The following is a 15,552-nucleotide window of genomic DNA, read 5'->3' as shown; positions in this document are numbered from 1 at the left end:
AGGAATGCGACCTGTCTGGCAAAACAGCTTCCAGATGCAGAACATCTGGCAGCATGGCACAGTGTCTGCATCTTTGTCTTCGGACTGAGGGGTATGCAGAGGAGACTATGGGACCTTTAAGTTGCTGCGAGATTTTATATTGTGGATTTTCTTCAAAATCTTTTCTTTTTGCTCTCTTCTTAAAAAACCCAAACAAACGCAAAAAGATCTTACAGAAACCCTGGAAATCTTGTGACACTGTCAGCAAGTCCTTATTAAAAGTGATTTCTTCAACATGTTCTTTGAAGGAATGTATGACAGCTAATGACATGCAACTTGCACAAGCCAATCAAGGTTCCTTATAGGTGGGATGGATAATGGTTTAATTAAGCCAATAACAGAAGTTTCAAAATGAGCCTTTGAACCTCGACACCACAAGTTCACTTTCTGCACGCTGACAGTTTCCCTGCCCCAACATACTGGCTCCAGCAGTTCTCCACATCCCTCCATCACTTCTCTTCTTGATGGGGAGAAGCTCCTGATGCCCACAGTGGCTCCTTATCAACCCAGTGCCCAAGAACTCCCCAAATGCATTTTGATGGGGACCCTGCTGCTGCCAAAGTGACCTTCCCAAGCCTCACACTGCTGTGCAGAGGCTCATGGTTTAGCTAAAGAGAGACAATAACCACCATTAATGCCTATTTAATAGAAGCCAGCAGTAATCAGTCATCCTGTTGGTGCAGACATTATCCGGCTCTGGAGGGAATATGCGATCTTTTTGACTGATCACTTTCTAAGATTTTTTGTTTCCAATCCCTGTTGATGGGAAGCAACTGAAAGGATTTAAAAAAAACACTAAGAAAGATAACTGTTAATTTCTGACAGTCCTCTCAGTGTTGGAAACAGAATCACCCTGGGGTATCTATTATCTCCTGTGGTATTTCTCCCCACTCAACCAGGAGAGGCTCTTCCCAGTGGGAATGCCAGGAGGGAAGCATCTGTTTGGCAGATATCACCACAGAGCAGCAAAAGGATGGAAACAGCTAATCCTCCTGAAGCAGCAGCAAAGGCAGAATTATACCCAATGCCAGAACTAGACCTAAAGCCAGGGCCAGAACCACTGGCCCAGGGATGCCCAACTTTCTCCTACTATGGCAATCACCCTGGGCTGTGGACCTGGCCAACTTGTCTCCAAGCACCTCCATGCACCTCAACAAGGCAAAGGGCATTGCAAATCATCCCAATAGATGGGCTGCCTGGTTTGTATACCCAGGCAGATGCACCCTGATAAAGCTTATAAAATGCAACTTATGTCAGACTTTAATAATTCCCATATTCCCAAGAGGACAGCAAAGCCTGGCACTCTCCCAGCAGCAGGATAATGAGAACTGCAGCTTGGAGAGGAGATCCACTAGCACAAAAAAGCCCTCCCCATCCCATTCCCTTGGCTCTTCTGCATCATCCCGTCTTTCATGCCTTTGGAAGGCAGCAAGGGAATCTGATTGCCCCCGTTGATGGAAATGTCACCTCCAAGTGATTAAAGTGGTTTCAGAGAACTTTGGTGACTGTCCTGGAGGGGAAGGGATATCATCTCCCTTTTATGTCTATGAAGACTGTGGCAGGTGCTGGCAACAACCAGCAGCAGCAACTCCTGCATGTGAGCCCAGGGCTGGTGGTAGCTCTTGTTATCCCCCTTCCATTGTGTGGGAATGCCCATTCCCAAACCCTGCACACAAATGGGGCAACACTTGCACTTTGGGGTCAGGATGTAGCCCCAGCAAGGCTCTACCAAGCCCTGAATCCCAGATGGTAACAGGGAGCAGCACCCAGGAAAGCCAAACACCCAGTTCTGCAGCTGCTCTAGCCACATGGCCTGAACTCCCTGAAGCATCACGCTGGGCTAACGTGACCCGCTGAGCACCACAAGGGAATAATGAGGATCATCACCCTGTTTTCCCAACCCAACCTTGCCTTTCCTACCTGGACCAGCACAGCCCTAGAGGTGCTGCCAGGGGATGAGCCAGCAGCACGACCACTACCTCCAGCTGCTCTATGGGGACTCCAGTGAATCCTCCTGAGCCAAGAAGGCAGCACTGCCATCCCTTGAGCTGCTGCAGATTGGGCCCAGAGGGAGCTCTGCAACCCACTGGGTTTCGTATCAACAGCCATATGGTCATCTACATTTTAATTGCAGAAGCTTTATTGCCGGGGATGATGCATGTGCTGGAACAGCACCAGCTCGCCTCTTGGAGCTGGGGCAGCAGGGCCACCTGCTAGAAAATCATCCTTTTTCCTTTTAAATAAGGAAAGGGGGGAGTGAGTCTGCAGAGCCCTGACACAGCACTATGAAAGGGGTGCTGTGGATATAGAACCATGGAAGAAGGTATGCTTGGAAATCACACTCAGGGCATGGCAGGGGCTTCTCCTGGGTTAGGTGGACACAGGATGCTCCTCCCATCACAGGGCTTTTGTTGGCCCAGTTTGGGGCACTGGAAAGTGAAGAAGTGGCTGAATCCCACCTCAGTGTGGGAGCACATCCCACCACACCACCCCTGTCAGGCACCTGCTCCCTTGCCAGGGAGCTGGGCTGCGGTCAAAAGCCACACCTGGCCGTGGGGCTGGGCAGCTCAGTGAGCCCAAGGGGCAATTCATATCCCCAAATGGAAGAATGGAGGTTCTTACTATAAAGCACATCAAACACTTCCTCTACCATCTTCCTGAGGAGGTACACGTCTGATCCCTGGTCCGGGGAGACCCTGAGCCCACTTCGCCCACACTCCTTTGCCTTCTTCTGCATCTCTGCATCCTGCTCCTTCCTCTGTTGGATTCCTGTGGGAGGAAAGGAGAAAATGGGAGTTCCTGCAGTGAGAATAGGCATGCCTCTGGCCAGGCAGGCGGGTGCCCTGGGTCTTCCACCCACTCCAGCCCTGAGTTTGGATGAGACTATGCCCACCCCACCAGCCCCTGACATGCAGGGGAAGGTCCTGTCATGGGTATTGGTGCCAGAAGCAGCGTTGGTCATCCTGTGCCTGCTCTATCTTTCCCTGGTTTTACTCACTCAGCTGCACTGAAATAGGTGTGATTAATTGGGCAGCGCATTTCTTTTCTCTGGTTTCAATCTGCTTAGCCTTCAATCTCCCAGGAAAAGAAAATCCGCCTTTCTTGGAGGCTTTTTTACCCTTCAGTGTCACGTAGCTCAGTAATACCAGCTATTTCCTGCTAATTTTCCCCATTAAATATCAAATAAAGCATATCTTTGGCAGTGACTTCCTTGCATCTCTAAATGCACAGAAAATTAAAAACTACAAGTACATTATTGCTGATCTATCCACAGTGATTCACTAGGGATTCTTTGGTGGCGAAGGACTAATTTCTTCATCATCCTCGACAGGGTTCTGCCACCGATTGGCTCTGGATGCTGCCTAGGTGCTCAAGAAGAAGCTCATGGAATCTTTCTGTGGAAAAAAGCCCCTGGCTGGGACATCATTGGGATGGGATCAAGAGCCACAGGGGATACCCACAGAACTGGACATAAGAAAGTGGACAGCCACCATGCCACCCCTGGCAAGCTCCGCAAGCCTCCCAAGGCAAGGCAAAACTGGCCCTGGAAAACTTATTTTTGGGTGTTTTACCAAGGTGGTGAAATGCATTTACATGCACACCCTCCAACTACTGCCTCTCTCTATGGCTGGGCACTAACACTCCTCCACAGACATTAATCCTGATCACTGTCAAGTCTGCCTGTGCATGAGGAAAGGCTGAGCCAGAGGTTCAGATAAAGGAGGGTATTCAAGTGAGGTCTGCACACCCAGAGAGATAAGAGGCCTCTTACATCTCTCAGTGATGTCTGCTTTAGATTAATTCAGCTCCTTTCTAAGGGGGCAGCAAGACCATAAATCAGAGGCACTTCCAGGGATGCTTTCCACTGCATGCCAGTTGTAAGAGCTTTATGGAGCAGAGTTGAGCTTGGGCCATTTATAATTCAAGACAGAGTTATCATGTTTCACCCTGTCTCCAGCATCAGCCACTTTGCCAAGACCCCATCATCAAGACTTTCTGTTTTCAACCAGATGTGACTATTTCATTTTGACAAAGGTATAAATGAAACCAAAGAGAAAGGAGTCAGGAAATAGTGCCAGGTGCCTTGCCCCAGTACAGCGGTAGGTCAGCAACCAGGATATATCACAGAATCACAGACTGGTTTGGGTTGCAAAGGACTTAAAGACCATCTCATTCCAAACCCCTGCTGTGGGCAAGGACACCTTCCACTAGCCCAGGTTGCTCCAAGCCTTGTCCAACGTGGTCTTGAACACTTACAGGGATGGGGCAGACATAGCTTCTGTGTCTGCAACCTGTGGCAGTGCCTCACCACCCTCACAGTCAACAATTTCTTCCTAACATCTAATCTAAAGCTCTCCTCTTTTAGTTTAAAACCATTCCCCCTTGTTCTATCACTATCTGCCCATGTAAAAAGTAACTCTTCCTCTTTCTTATAAGCCTCCTTTAGGTACTGGAAGGAGCTCTAAGGGTTCCCTGGAGCCTTCTCTTCTCCAAGCTGAACAACTCCACTTCTCTCAGCCTGAGGGAGGCTGAGGGAACTTCCTCCTGTGGGCCACCCCACTCTTGTGGGTGGTGGGAAGGGGAGGCAGAATCACCCATGAATGTGGGAAACATCCCCCAAATGCTTCCTGTCCTGCAAAATTCAATGGAGGATAAATAATGGTGTCTCTCCTGGGTGTGAGTGGGGTGGTGGAGGTAGCCAGCAGTTGCCCAAGGCAACAGGATGAGGGGCCGAGCAGAGCTGTGGCAGGGAGCTGCTCCTGCAAAGCCATGCAGCAAACAACCCAAGCAGACAGTGACCTGGGCAGCTTCACAGTGCTGGTGCTGTCACCAGAGCAAACCTTGCCTGAACAATCTCTCCAATGGATGAAGCACCCATATGGTTTCTGTTAACACCATGTGAGTGTGCACACAGACAGGCTGTTTCTCTACAATGCCATCCCACTGTGGGCAGTGTGTGGGAGCAGATCTGGGTCTGGGGTCTCCAGCACCACCAAAAGCAGATCCCGTCCCAGCTCCTGCATGGAGTGGGGAAAACAGCAGCTGACATACCACAAATGATGCTGTCCATGAAACAACGCTCCCCATTCTCACAGCGTGGCTCCCACCTTCCCCTCAGCTACCAGGTTGGTTTTGGGGAGCTGCAAGAGGCATAAAGCCAGGACAGAGGGTTTGTCACACAGGTATCCCTCAGATATTTGGTGAATCTGATCTGAGACCTGGGGGACACTGGGGGACACAGCTCCTGCTCAGGGCATCCTGTCACCACTGTTCATCACCCAAAAATATAAGCAACTCCACAACCAACACCTCCAGCTACCAAATCCATCCCGTTTTTACCAAAACCAGGAAAAAAGCCTTGGACTGCCTGAAAGCCTCTCTGCTCCTGGGGTCTTGCTAGGACAAACTATTTCTACTAAGTCCTCAAGAAAACACTCCAGCACTCTGGCAGCATTCCTGGATGCTGACAACTCTGGAGGAGCAGAGCAGCCATCCAGTCCTGTGCCACCTCAGGGATGCTTTTGGAGAGGAGCTGGGGCACATAGTGCCCTCCCTAGGAGGGGAAAGACTCTGGCTACACTTCCTACCCATTTTCTCCATCACTTTAAACACCACTCAGCCCCATGGACAGACAGCACTTGTGGTGCCCCCAAACCACAACCCCTCTGTGCACGGTGGGAATCTCAGCTGGCATGACTGGAGCACCAACCTTAGAACGGGAGACAGTGCTGATGGGGATACTCACTGCAAAATTTCTGGAAGTCAGCCTGCAGTTCCTTGCGGGAGCTGAGGAAGACTCGTCCCTTCTCAGTGCCCACCATGAAGGCGCTTTCCTCGTGGACAGCGATGCAGGCCACCTCCGCGTTCAGCTTGGAGAGCGCTGAGCACTGCGGGAGGCACTGGGTCAGCACAGCACTGGAGAGGGGAGCATCCCCACCTCCCACCCCTTGCCATTTCCCAATGGGATTTTTAAATTCCCATGAAAAGATTCCCCCATCAAAAGCAATGTTCAGATTTTGGTCACAATTTCATGGGTTTATGACACCCCCTAAGAACTTTGGTGACTTTACAGCTCCATAAAGATATCCAGCTGAGCTACACTTTGCTGGAAAACAAGAACTATTTACCAATCATTTCACTTCACTTTCTTCTATCCTAAAAGTAAACATTTTATAGCATTTCTTTTAATGAAAACATTCCTGTAAAAAAACCCACAAAAAACCCCACACTACAACCAACAACAATTTGTATTTTTCCACTAGCTCTAATGGAAGATGGGAATCTTATTTCAGCTGCAGAACACTAATATGATCCAAGTCTGGACTAGCTGAATGATTCTTCTTGTACAGTTATGCAAAACATTAAAGAGATGGAAAAGACTTCCTCTAATAATCCATTTTATGTAACGTGCACTTCCTGCTCTACATAATGCACATATATATGTGTTTTTATTAGTATTTTTTATATTATAATAGTTACCCAGTGCTGGCAGTCAGAGTCATATTCCCATAGCTACAGCACCGGTGCTAGGAAGATGCTATCCCCAAGTTATGATTTAAATGGGTAGAAAAGGGGATGTTCCCAGCAGCCCTGGTTGGACCCATCAACTAGCCCATGGAGGGGTCAGAGGATGCTAGCAGCCAGGGAGGGAGCAGGAAGTTAACTGCACATGGACTAAACCCTTGAGCTACCTTCAGCTCCCTGCACACATGACTAGTAAGCTTCACTTGTGCAGGTTTAAACTAGCCTCTCTATTGGTTCATTTTACCTCCTGCTCACCTTCTTCAAGGAAGTGAGCAATCACAACCTCCAAACCAGACATTTTTAAGAAATGTCCTTTCAAAACTCAGAGCAAACAGAAGCATTTTGCTCAAAAAGCCTCATACTTAAAAAATAAACTCAAAAACTAAGGTATGTGAGATTTGGAAGCAGAGCAAATCCAAACCCTAAGCCCACTTGGTGACATGCACGTGGCCCAGCAGTTTATTTACCAGGCACACAGGCAGCTAGGCTTCAGTGGGCACAGAGCCTGGCACTGGTGAAGCACTGGGATAAAGGCTGAATTTCAGGAGCAGCCTGGTTCCCTGGCCCCGGTGTAAGCACCTAATGAGGACTGCAGAATAATGTATATTCATTAAGAAGCCAAACTATGATGCCATGATTTGCTGTACGGGATGGCATGTATATAAATCATCAAAGCTGCTTAGGGTGTGCCTGCTCCTGGGAACCTGCTCTTAGTGAGGCAGTAATGTCAAAGAGAAGGAAATTGGTATTAATAAAAGAATCCTCTACCTACATAGAGAAGAAAACACATTCTAGATAAATACATTAAATATTACTTGACTTTGAAAAGGGAGGGCTATTTAGCATGTCACATTACATTAGACGTTTGTTACTACACATCCGCTTTCCTTTCTTGATCACATTCACAGTTAAAAATAAGATTAGCTCTGGTCCACGAGACTTAATCCAGACAGTTATCTTGTTTATGTAAGCACAACTGACTTAGGCAAGGTTTCCACTGGGAATTCTACGTCAAAAGATATGAAAGTTATTTTCTTTGTTCTCTGATATAAAAAGTCATTGTTCTGCTGTTGTGTAAAAGCTCACAGTAACATTGGTAAAACAGCAAGAAAAAAAAAGCCACCCACCCTTATCCAGTTGATACCAACATAAACATTAATGGCAAAACAATATACATCTGAGATTAACTTGGGCTGACTTTATGATTCTTATGGCTGTCAGGGCAGGAGAGGGATTTTATTTCCCAGTTCCAGCAGCTCCATGGAATTTCCAGCAGTGGAGGGGAGCAGGATGAGCTCACCAACCCTCCTGTGCTAGCCCTGTGCCCAGGAAGCCCTGCTAAAGAGAGGCCAAAGGAACAAGGGGGATGGGGACATGGATGCCACTGGCCTCTTACCATGGAGTCTAAGGCAGACACTAAGCTGGTGATGATTTCGTCTTTCTGGGGAAAAACCATATTCCATTGGTCAGCTCTGGAGGTGCTGAGAGTCACATCTAAAGGCTTCCCTGCCAGGGCCATATTCACCTGAAAATAGAAAAAAAAAAAGAGCTACGAGTCACTGCAACTAATGGAGAGCTGGCGCTGAGCATCACCACAGCAGCCTCACTACCATCATGTGCTACGGGAGCAACGCTGGCACAGATACACAGGGGAAACTGAGGCATGGAGAGAGGCCAGGGCAGCCTGAGCTCCACAATCCCCACGCATTCCCTGCTAAAGGCAGATAATTGTGGACGCTGTTGAGCTGTAATCACGCCTGGAGCCGATGCTGTATGTCCCAGCAGCAGTCAGGTCACTTCTGCCCTTGGGGCTCCCCCCCAGGAAGATGCCACCACTGCGCAGAGCACGCTGGACTGGCTGCATGGTGAGACAGCCCCAGACATGCAGGCTGTGGCCATGCGAGCCGGAGGATGCGGCGCTGAAGCAGACACACAGCACTCCAATGCCTGAGCTCTGATGGCAGCTGCAAGTAGGGGGTGATGGCTGTGGCCCCATGAGGACACCACATAGGCCATCCTTGTGCCACCCTCCCTATACCCTCAGCAAGAGGAGAGCCTGGCACCAAAAAGTGTCCCTGAAACAGGCCAAAGCCACAGGGGTGGGTGCCCTGCTTTCTCCCCAAAGGAGAGACACAGCTCATGGCAAGAAGTTCCCTCATTGAATCATCCCACCCTGCAGTTCCTAGTGTTAGTGGGAGCAGGACCGGGTGGTGTGCAGGGACCACATATCTGAGAAGAGACTCCCTTATGGCAGAATGGGGAAAAAAGGGGGGAAATCCTGGGGCCTAGCTACATGTGCAGCAACAGCACCAGGTTTCCGTGCCCTGGTGCACATATCTCACCATGACCCATGTTCATGCCAATGCTGCAGGGGAAACTGAGGCAAAGTCTGGCCCTGCATAAATCAACCTGACCCCAGCTGAGACACCCACACCCAAGACAGCATCACCTACAGCACCCAACACATTCCCTCCCAGCTATCACCCCTCCATTTGCTGGGCAGCGGCGCGCCGCCTGGCTTTAATCCTGCAAATAAAGGGTGGCAAATTAGCTCAGGAGCCACTCAAACTGAAACGTAAATCACGTGCTTGCAAGTAGATAAAAGAGGGTGGAGAATCCCTAACAAGGCTGGATGGACAGGAGCTGGGGAATATGAATGAAGCTGCCTGTGCACAACTCAATTTGCTGCTCAGTCAATAATCACAGCCTCCCAGCTCTGCCGAAAAAAGGGATTAAAGGCAACAGCAACACCCCAAATTCACCTTCCTGCACCCACATCCAAGCAGAAGGAATCTGAATGCAAAGCAAGGCTGTGCTGCCCCATGCAACTGGGGAAATGGTGGATTTGGGCTCAAAATAACAAGCTCCCCCATGCTGGCACCTCTGCAGGTGCCTGAGTGTGCACATGCTATCACAGAATCACAGAATGGTGTGAGTTGGATGAACCTTAAAGCTCATCTCGTTCCACCTTCTTGCCACAGCCAGGGACACCTTCCACTAGACCAGGCTGCTGCAAGCCCCATCCAACCTGGCCTTGAATGTTTCCAGGGATGGGCCAGCCACAGCTTCTCTGGGCAAACTGCTATGAGGGTCTGAAGCAAGCTAACGAGGGGGGAGACAAATTCCAGTAAATAATGACTGAATTTCAGGAATTGCACTGGATGAGCCTTCCAGGTTGTTCTCCCACGTTGCTGGCTGGTGAGAGCAGCCAAGCAGTGTTGAGGCTCCACTGGCACCTGCAGATGGCAGAGCTGGAGCCACAGCCACACTGCCAGCCACCCAGGAAAATCCATCCAGGAAAATTCCACCCACCTGACACTTCTAACAAAGCTTATGGACAACTCTTCTCTCCCAGGATGATCCTGGGTGGAAGAAAACCTGCCCTAACTAGGTGTCAGCTTGGAAAATAAAGCAGGAAACCAAACACACACTCCTACAGCTGGGCACAGACCACAGGTGTCCACATCCAGCTTTACCATCACAAGAGGCTGCAGCAGCACAGGGAAGAGATCTGTCTTTGCTCAAGCTCTGCCATTCGTGCATGCATGGATAGGCAGACAGATGGACAAGGGACCACTTCACCTGCAAGCTCCTGAGCAGCTTCCTGTGCACAGCACTGCAGGAGCAGGAACTCAAGATTCTGTTGTTTCATGGATGCTGTATCAATAAGAGGTGTCAGGTTGCAACTGGCAGTTGTAGTGAGGTGCTGGTGGTGCCAATGCCAGTGCCAGGTGCCATGATGAGCTGGGGGGCAGCCATCACCTCGGCCCAGGGAGCATCACTCCCTTCCTAACCCCCCAAGCTCTTGCTTGGAAAACAGCCTTACTTTGATGCTCCTACATGTTTCTGAGTGCCCTAATTATTATGAAATATAACTGCTGTGACATGGATGTGCTGTTGCCTTTCAGCAGCATTTTGTAGAGCCAATCCCTGCTTCAGTGGGGCTGGTCACGGCCCCTTGCAGAGCTCCAGCTGCACCAACCTGCTCGGTCACAGCCTCCCACGGGAAGCAGCACTTCCAGGGAAGAGATGTTCCTCCCTTGGCTGCAAAAAGCAAATCCACAAGCTGGATCTGACTCCAGAGAGGGAACTGATGGGAAAGACAGGGATAACACCAATGGGAAGTGGGGCAGGGTTCCTGCATTCCCTCCCTATCCTGCAGGAGACTGGGACAAAAATAATCCCTTTCACCTGGCTGATTGTTTAATAAGTAAAAGGGAGAATCACTCAAGAAGGAAAAAAACTTAATAAAAATATGACCCAACTAACAGAACAGGACTTTAAGGGATGGGTGAGGACAATATTCCTGTAAAGGTTTTAATCATTTGTGGTCATGAAGAGAAGTGACAGAGGATTTTGGAAAGAGGGGAATAAAAGGGAGGAAAAAAGACTTCATAGCAAGTGCTAGGCTTATTTAAATCAAGTTAAGACATAGGGCTTGAAGTTGTTTGTCTAATCAAAGGGAAGGCAATCTTTAAGAAAACTGGGGTAAACCATTCTTATAGCAGTGCAAGCTGGTGGTAGGGGGCAAGGTGGGTCATATGGATACAGAGCATCCTGCCCTGCTTCCCAGGGCTCCACTGAAAACCTATTGAAATCTCCCCCTGAGACACCACCACGAGGGAGATGTCCCCCACCACAGGGGCACCACTCCAGTCCCATCCAACCTCTGCACACTGAGTCCTACCCCCAGGCAGGAGCACAGGATGGCTCAGGGACCATCAGACTGCTGTCATGGGGCCAAAGCAAACATCTGCAGATTGTTTTTAAGTTTTTTCAGGTTTTTAAAAAAAAATGATTAATTTTTATTATTATTTAACTATTCTCTATCCCCAAAGGAATCTCAGGGGCATGGGGTGCCCTGCAACAGTCTGTTGCTTGGCTTACACCTCCCTTGATAATCCTGGGAAAGATAATGAATTCGGCCCCAGGGGAGTTTCACTCATGAATCACCTGAGCTGCACCAAAGAAAAAACAGGCGTGTGAAGAGGCTCCTGAACCCCTGCGGAAAGGGCTGGCCCTTTCCCCCCATCCCTGCACCCACAGTAGGCACGTCCCCTCACCAGTTCCCCGACCACTGCTACAGGGCAGCATCTCCCCAGAATAAATATCCTCGCACCAATATGCCAATGGCAACCCTGCAAAGGAAATTTTCAGGCCGAAAACTGTGATCATACTCCTCAAATTATAAACAGGTCCCATTAGGAGAAATTGAGGGGGTTTATATGAGCCAGCAACTTGCACGGTGCACCGCAGCCGATGCGAAGACTGAGCTTACAGGGTGCCGTAAGCTCCTGGTGTTGACTTAAATATGGGAGAGTCTTCATCCACTGCTTTCTACCTCAACTTTTCAAGCCTTAACAGTGATTTCCAGCCCCATGCCACAACCAGAAGCTACAGCAATGTATTTATTAAGCCAAGTTGGTGTTTCCACAAGTTTTCACACTGCCATGGTCTTTGAAGCAAGATCTCCATTGCCACCCCCTCCTCCCAGCCCTCACTTTGCTGTGCATGAAAGCCTTCTTAGGCTTAAACCCTCAAAATCTCATTCCTCAAAGGAAGCTGGGCGTTTGTCCAGGACGCACAAAATTCAGCTGAACTTCTTGCTGGCTCTCCCCATGTCCTTCACTCCTCTGGACCACATTTGCCAGAAAAAAAAAGACAAGGCAACGACCTCCTTTTTGGGAATTACCCAAGGCTGAATCCAGTGCAGAGTGGAAGATGATGTGAGATGGGAACAGCCAAATGTCCAGGAGGGACTGAGAACATCCTACATCTGACACTTGTTACACTGATTTCTACCAGTACTGGGTTTTTCTACCAATACCAAATCCTAGAATCATGGAAGGGACTTTAAAGCCCAGCTTTTTGCAAACCCCGTGTCACAGGCAGAGACACTTTCCACTAGACCAGGTTGCTCAAAGCCCTGTCCAACCTGGCCTAGAACACTTCCGTGAATGGGGCATATAGGGTTTAAACTAACTGATTTAATTTTTTTTCCTGCAAGTCTACTGTATCTTCTAAATATAACTGTCCATTCTTACCATGTGAAGCAGCTCCTGTACTGAGGACCTGACCAGGACACCAGGCCTCAAAACCATGTCCAGGCAAAGCATCCTCAGGCCTGTGCCCCAGCCCAAACCCATGGGTGGCTGCCATGGCTGCATCTTTCAGCCCAGCCCTTAAACCACTGAGTGCACCCAAGGGAGACAAGCTGCAGAGCACTGATTCAGACCCAGCAAAGGAGAAGCAAAAAGCTGGGAAACAGAACAGAGAGCCCCAAAGAGATGCTGCCACTGCTGCCTGCTTGCCCTATGGACAGCATCACCATGGAAATCCTCCCATGTGTCCACCATGTTTATAAAGCCTCCAATGGTGTGGACTGGTTCCTAGGTCATGGAGCAAAACAGGAATTAAAATTAATGAGAATTTTGACTAGTCAGCACGTCGGGGTTTAAAAGAGATGAAAAAAAGGAGAAAGATAAAAAAATGACCATTGCACTGGTGGTGCTTGCAGCTCCACACAAGACTGGCTGGAAACTATCCATTTATTCATTTTCCCAGAAAAATTCTGCCTCTTGCTTCAGTGGTGCTGGTGAGATGGTGGGAAGCCCAAATGAGCCAGCCCCAGCTCCGCCAAATAATAAAAAGAAAAAATATATATCAATCACTATGGAATATAGATTTTATCTACATTACAGATATGTCTTGAGACAGATTACAGGCCCTTTACCCTCCTAGGTAGAAGAGGGACAGCCGAGGGGTATATTAAACCAGAGGAGTACATTAGAGCAGTCTCCCACCCCCTGTTGGAGAGACTTTTGAGAATGGTACTTCAGTTTCTTGGCCACACAAAATGTTTGATGAGCTGCAGGATGTCAGGCACCACATTCAGCCATCTCCATCCCCCCAGGACTAAGGAGCAGGACCAGTGCCCCCAGCCTATCTGCTGGGAGGACAGACCCAGCAGATGGGGGTAATGACATAACAGTGAGATGGCAATGACTCCTGGAAGTTATGCTTAGGCACATGAAAAGCAAAGAGGTGGTTGGTAATAACCAGTATGGCTTTACCAGGGGCAAGTCATGCCTGACAAATCTGGTGGCCTATGATGGGGACACTGAATTTGTAGATAGGGGAGAGCAACTGTTATCATCTGCCTGGACTTATGAAAAGTGTTTGACACTGTCCTGTGTTGACATCCTTGTCCCTAAATTGAAGAAACATGGATTTGATGGGTGGACCACTTGGTGGATCAAGAACTGACTGGACGGTCACACACAGAGGGTTGTGGTCAGTGGCTCATTGTCCACATGGAGACAGTGAGGAGTGGTGTCCCTCAGGGGTCGGTGCTAGGACCGACACTGTTCAACATCTTTGATGGTGATATGGACAGTGCATTGAGTGCACTCTCAGCAAGTTCACTGATGACACCAAGCATGTGGCGTAGTTGACACACTGGAGGGAAGGGATGGGACATCCAGAGGGACCTTGACAGGCTTGAGAGGTGGAACAATGAAAATCTCAAGAAGTTCAACAGAATGAAGCACAAAATCCTACATCTGGGCCATGGCAATCCCAGGCACACCTACAGGTTAGGTGGGGAAGGAATTGAGACCAGCAATGAGCCGAAAGACTTGGGAGTGACAATGGATGAGAAGCTCACTATGAACTGCTATGTGAGCTCAGCCCAGAAAGCCAATTGAATTCTGGGCTGTCATCATTCTGTGGCCAGCAGGTCAAAAGACATGATTCTCCCTTTCTACTCTGCTCTTGTGAGACCCCACCTGGAATGCTGCACACAGTTCTGGTGTCCTCAACATAAGAAGCACACAGAACTCTTGGAGCAAGTCCAGAGGAGGTCATGAAGATGATCAGGGGACTGGAGCATCTCCCCTGTGAAGACAGGCTGAGGAAGCTGGGGCTGTTCAGTCTGGAGAAGAGAAGACTGCATGGAGACCTCAGAGCAACTTTTCAATATCTGAAGGGCCTATAAGTTTAGGTTATATATTAGAAACAAGGTTTTTACTCTAAGGGTGGTGATACATTGGAACAGGTTGCCCAGGGAGGCTGTGGCTGCCCCGACCCTGGTGGTGTTCAAAGCCAGGTTGGTGCCCGGGGAGGCTGTGGCTGCCCCGACCCTGGTGGTGTTCAAAGCCAGGTTGGATGAAGCCTTGAGCAACCTGATCTAATGGGGAGGTGTCCCTGCCCATGGCAAAGGGGTTGGGACTAGATGATCTATAAGGTCCATTCCAACCTCTAAAATTCTATGATTCTATGACCTCATTAGTAATTGCCTTTTACTCTGGGAGGGCATATTTAAAGGGCTTTTAAAAACTTACACCAGCTCTGGACGAAATTTAAGCAATTAGCCCTGGCTGTCATTAAACACACTTCAAATACGATCAGAAATCACCATGATTGGAGCCAGAGGAGCAAATAATGCCCTTTCACAGTGCTGGAACAATGTCCCCCTCCAAGCAAAGGGCCCATCCTTGTGTCCCATTCAGGGACATCACTTTGCAACAGGACCCATGCTAAGGGTTCCCTTCCATTGATGAGGAAGAGGCAGCGACCCAGAAGGCATTTCCCTGTTTCACTCCATCCCAGAAGTGGTCCCTTTTTCACAGGCAGCTGTGAGCAGTGAGGTGCCTGATGGGCTGGAGCTGCTTGAGCAAAAAGCCCTGGAAACCAAATGAGCCACAGCAGGGTGAAAGGCAGTATAGGGACCAGGCTTGAATTTCCACTTGTGGTTTTTCTCTAATTGCTTAAACAAACACAGGTATCAGCGGAGCTGGCGGACATGACCAAAGCCATCTTGGGTGCAGGAGCACTGTGGCATGGCTAATATAGCTGGCCTTGTAGCTTTTGCACAGTGGTGGCGATTTCTGCTCCACATGGACACCTTGCTTTAACCTGCCTATGCTGGCCAGCTAAACCCTAATCCCTTACTACTTCAGTGCCTGCCTTCAGCCTCTGTGGCCATAT

General features: G+C 49.1%; 1 protein-coding gene across 1 annotated transcript in view; it reads right to left on the bottom strand.

Moving 5' to 3' along the window:
- The window catches only part of GTF2IRD1 (GTF2I repeat domain containing 1), a 45,430-nt gene extending 37,347 nt beyond the window's left edge, over positions 1 to 8,083 (bottom strand). The window contains exons 1-3 of the mRNA XM_009076067.1: positions 7,961 to 8,083; positions 5,786 to 5,927; positions 2,662 to 2,808 (exon numbers count right to left, since the gene is read on the bottom strand). Of these exons, the coding sequence (XP_009074315.1) occupies positions 2,662 to 2,808; positions 5,786 to 5,927; positions 7,961 to 8,083 (412 nt within the window). The remainder of the gene's footprint in view (positions 1 to 2,661; positions 2,809 to 5,785; positions 5,928 to 7,960) is intronic.
- Between the last annotated feature and the right edge of the window lie 7,469 nt (positions 8,084 to 15,552).

This window comes from Acanthisitta chloris, unplaced genomic scaffold, assembly GCF_000695815.1.
Source record: "Acanthisitta chloris isolate BGI_N310 unplaced genomic scaffold, ASM69581v1 scaffold2776, whole genome shotgun sequence".
NCBI lineage: Eukaryota > Metazoa > Chordata > Aves > Passeriformes > Acanthisittidae > Acanthisitta > Acanthisitta chloris.
Note: the sequence above shows the minus strand (reverse complement) of the source record. Positions and strands in the feature narration are given on the sequence as shown.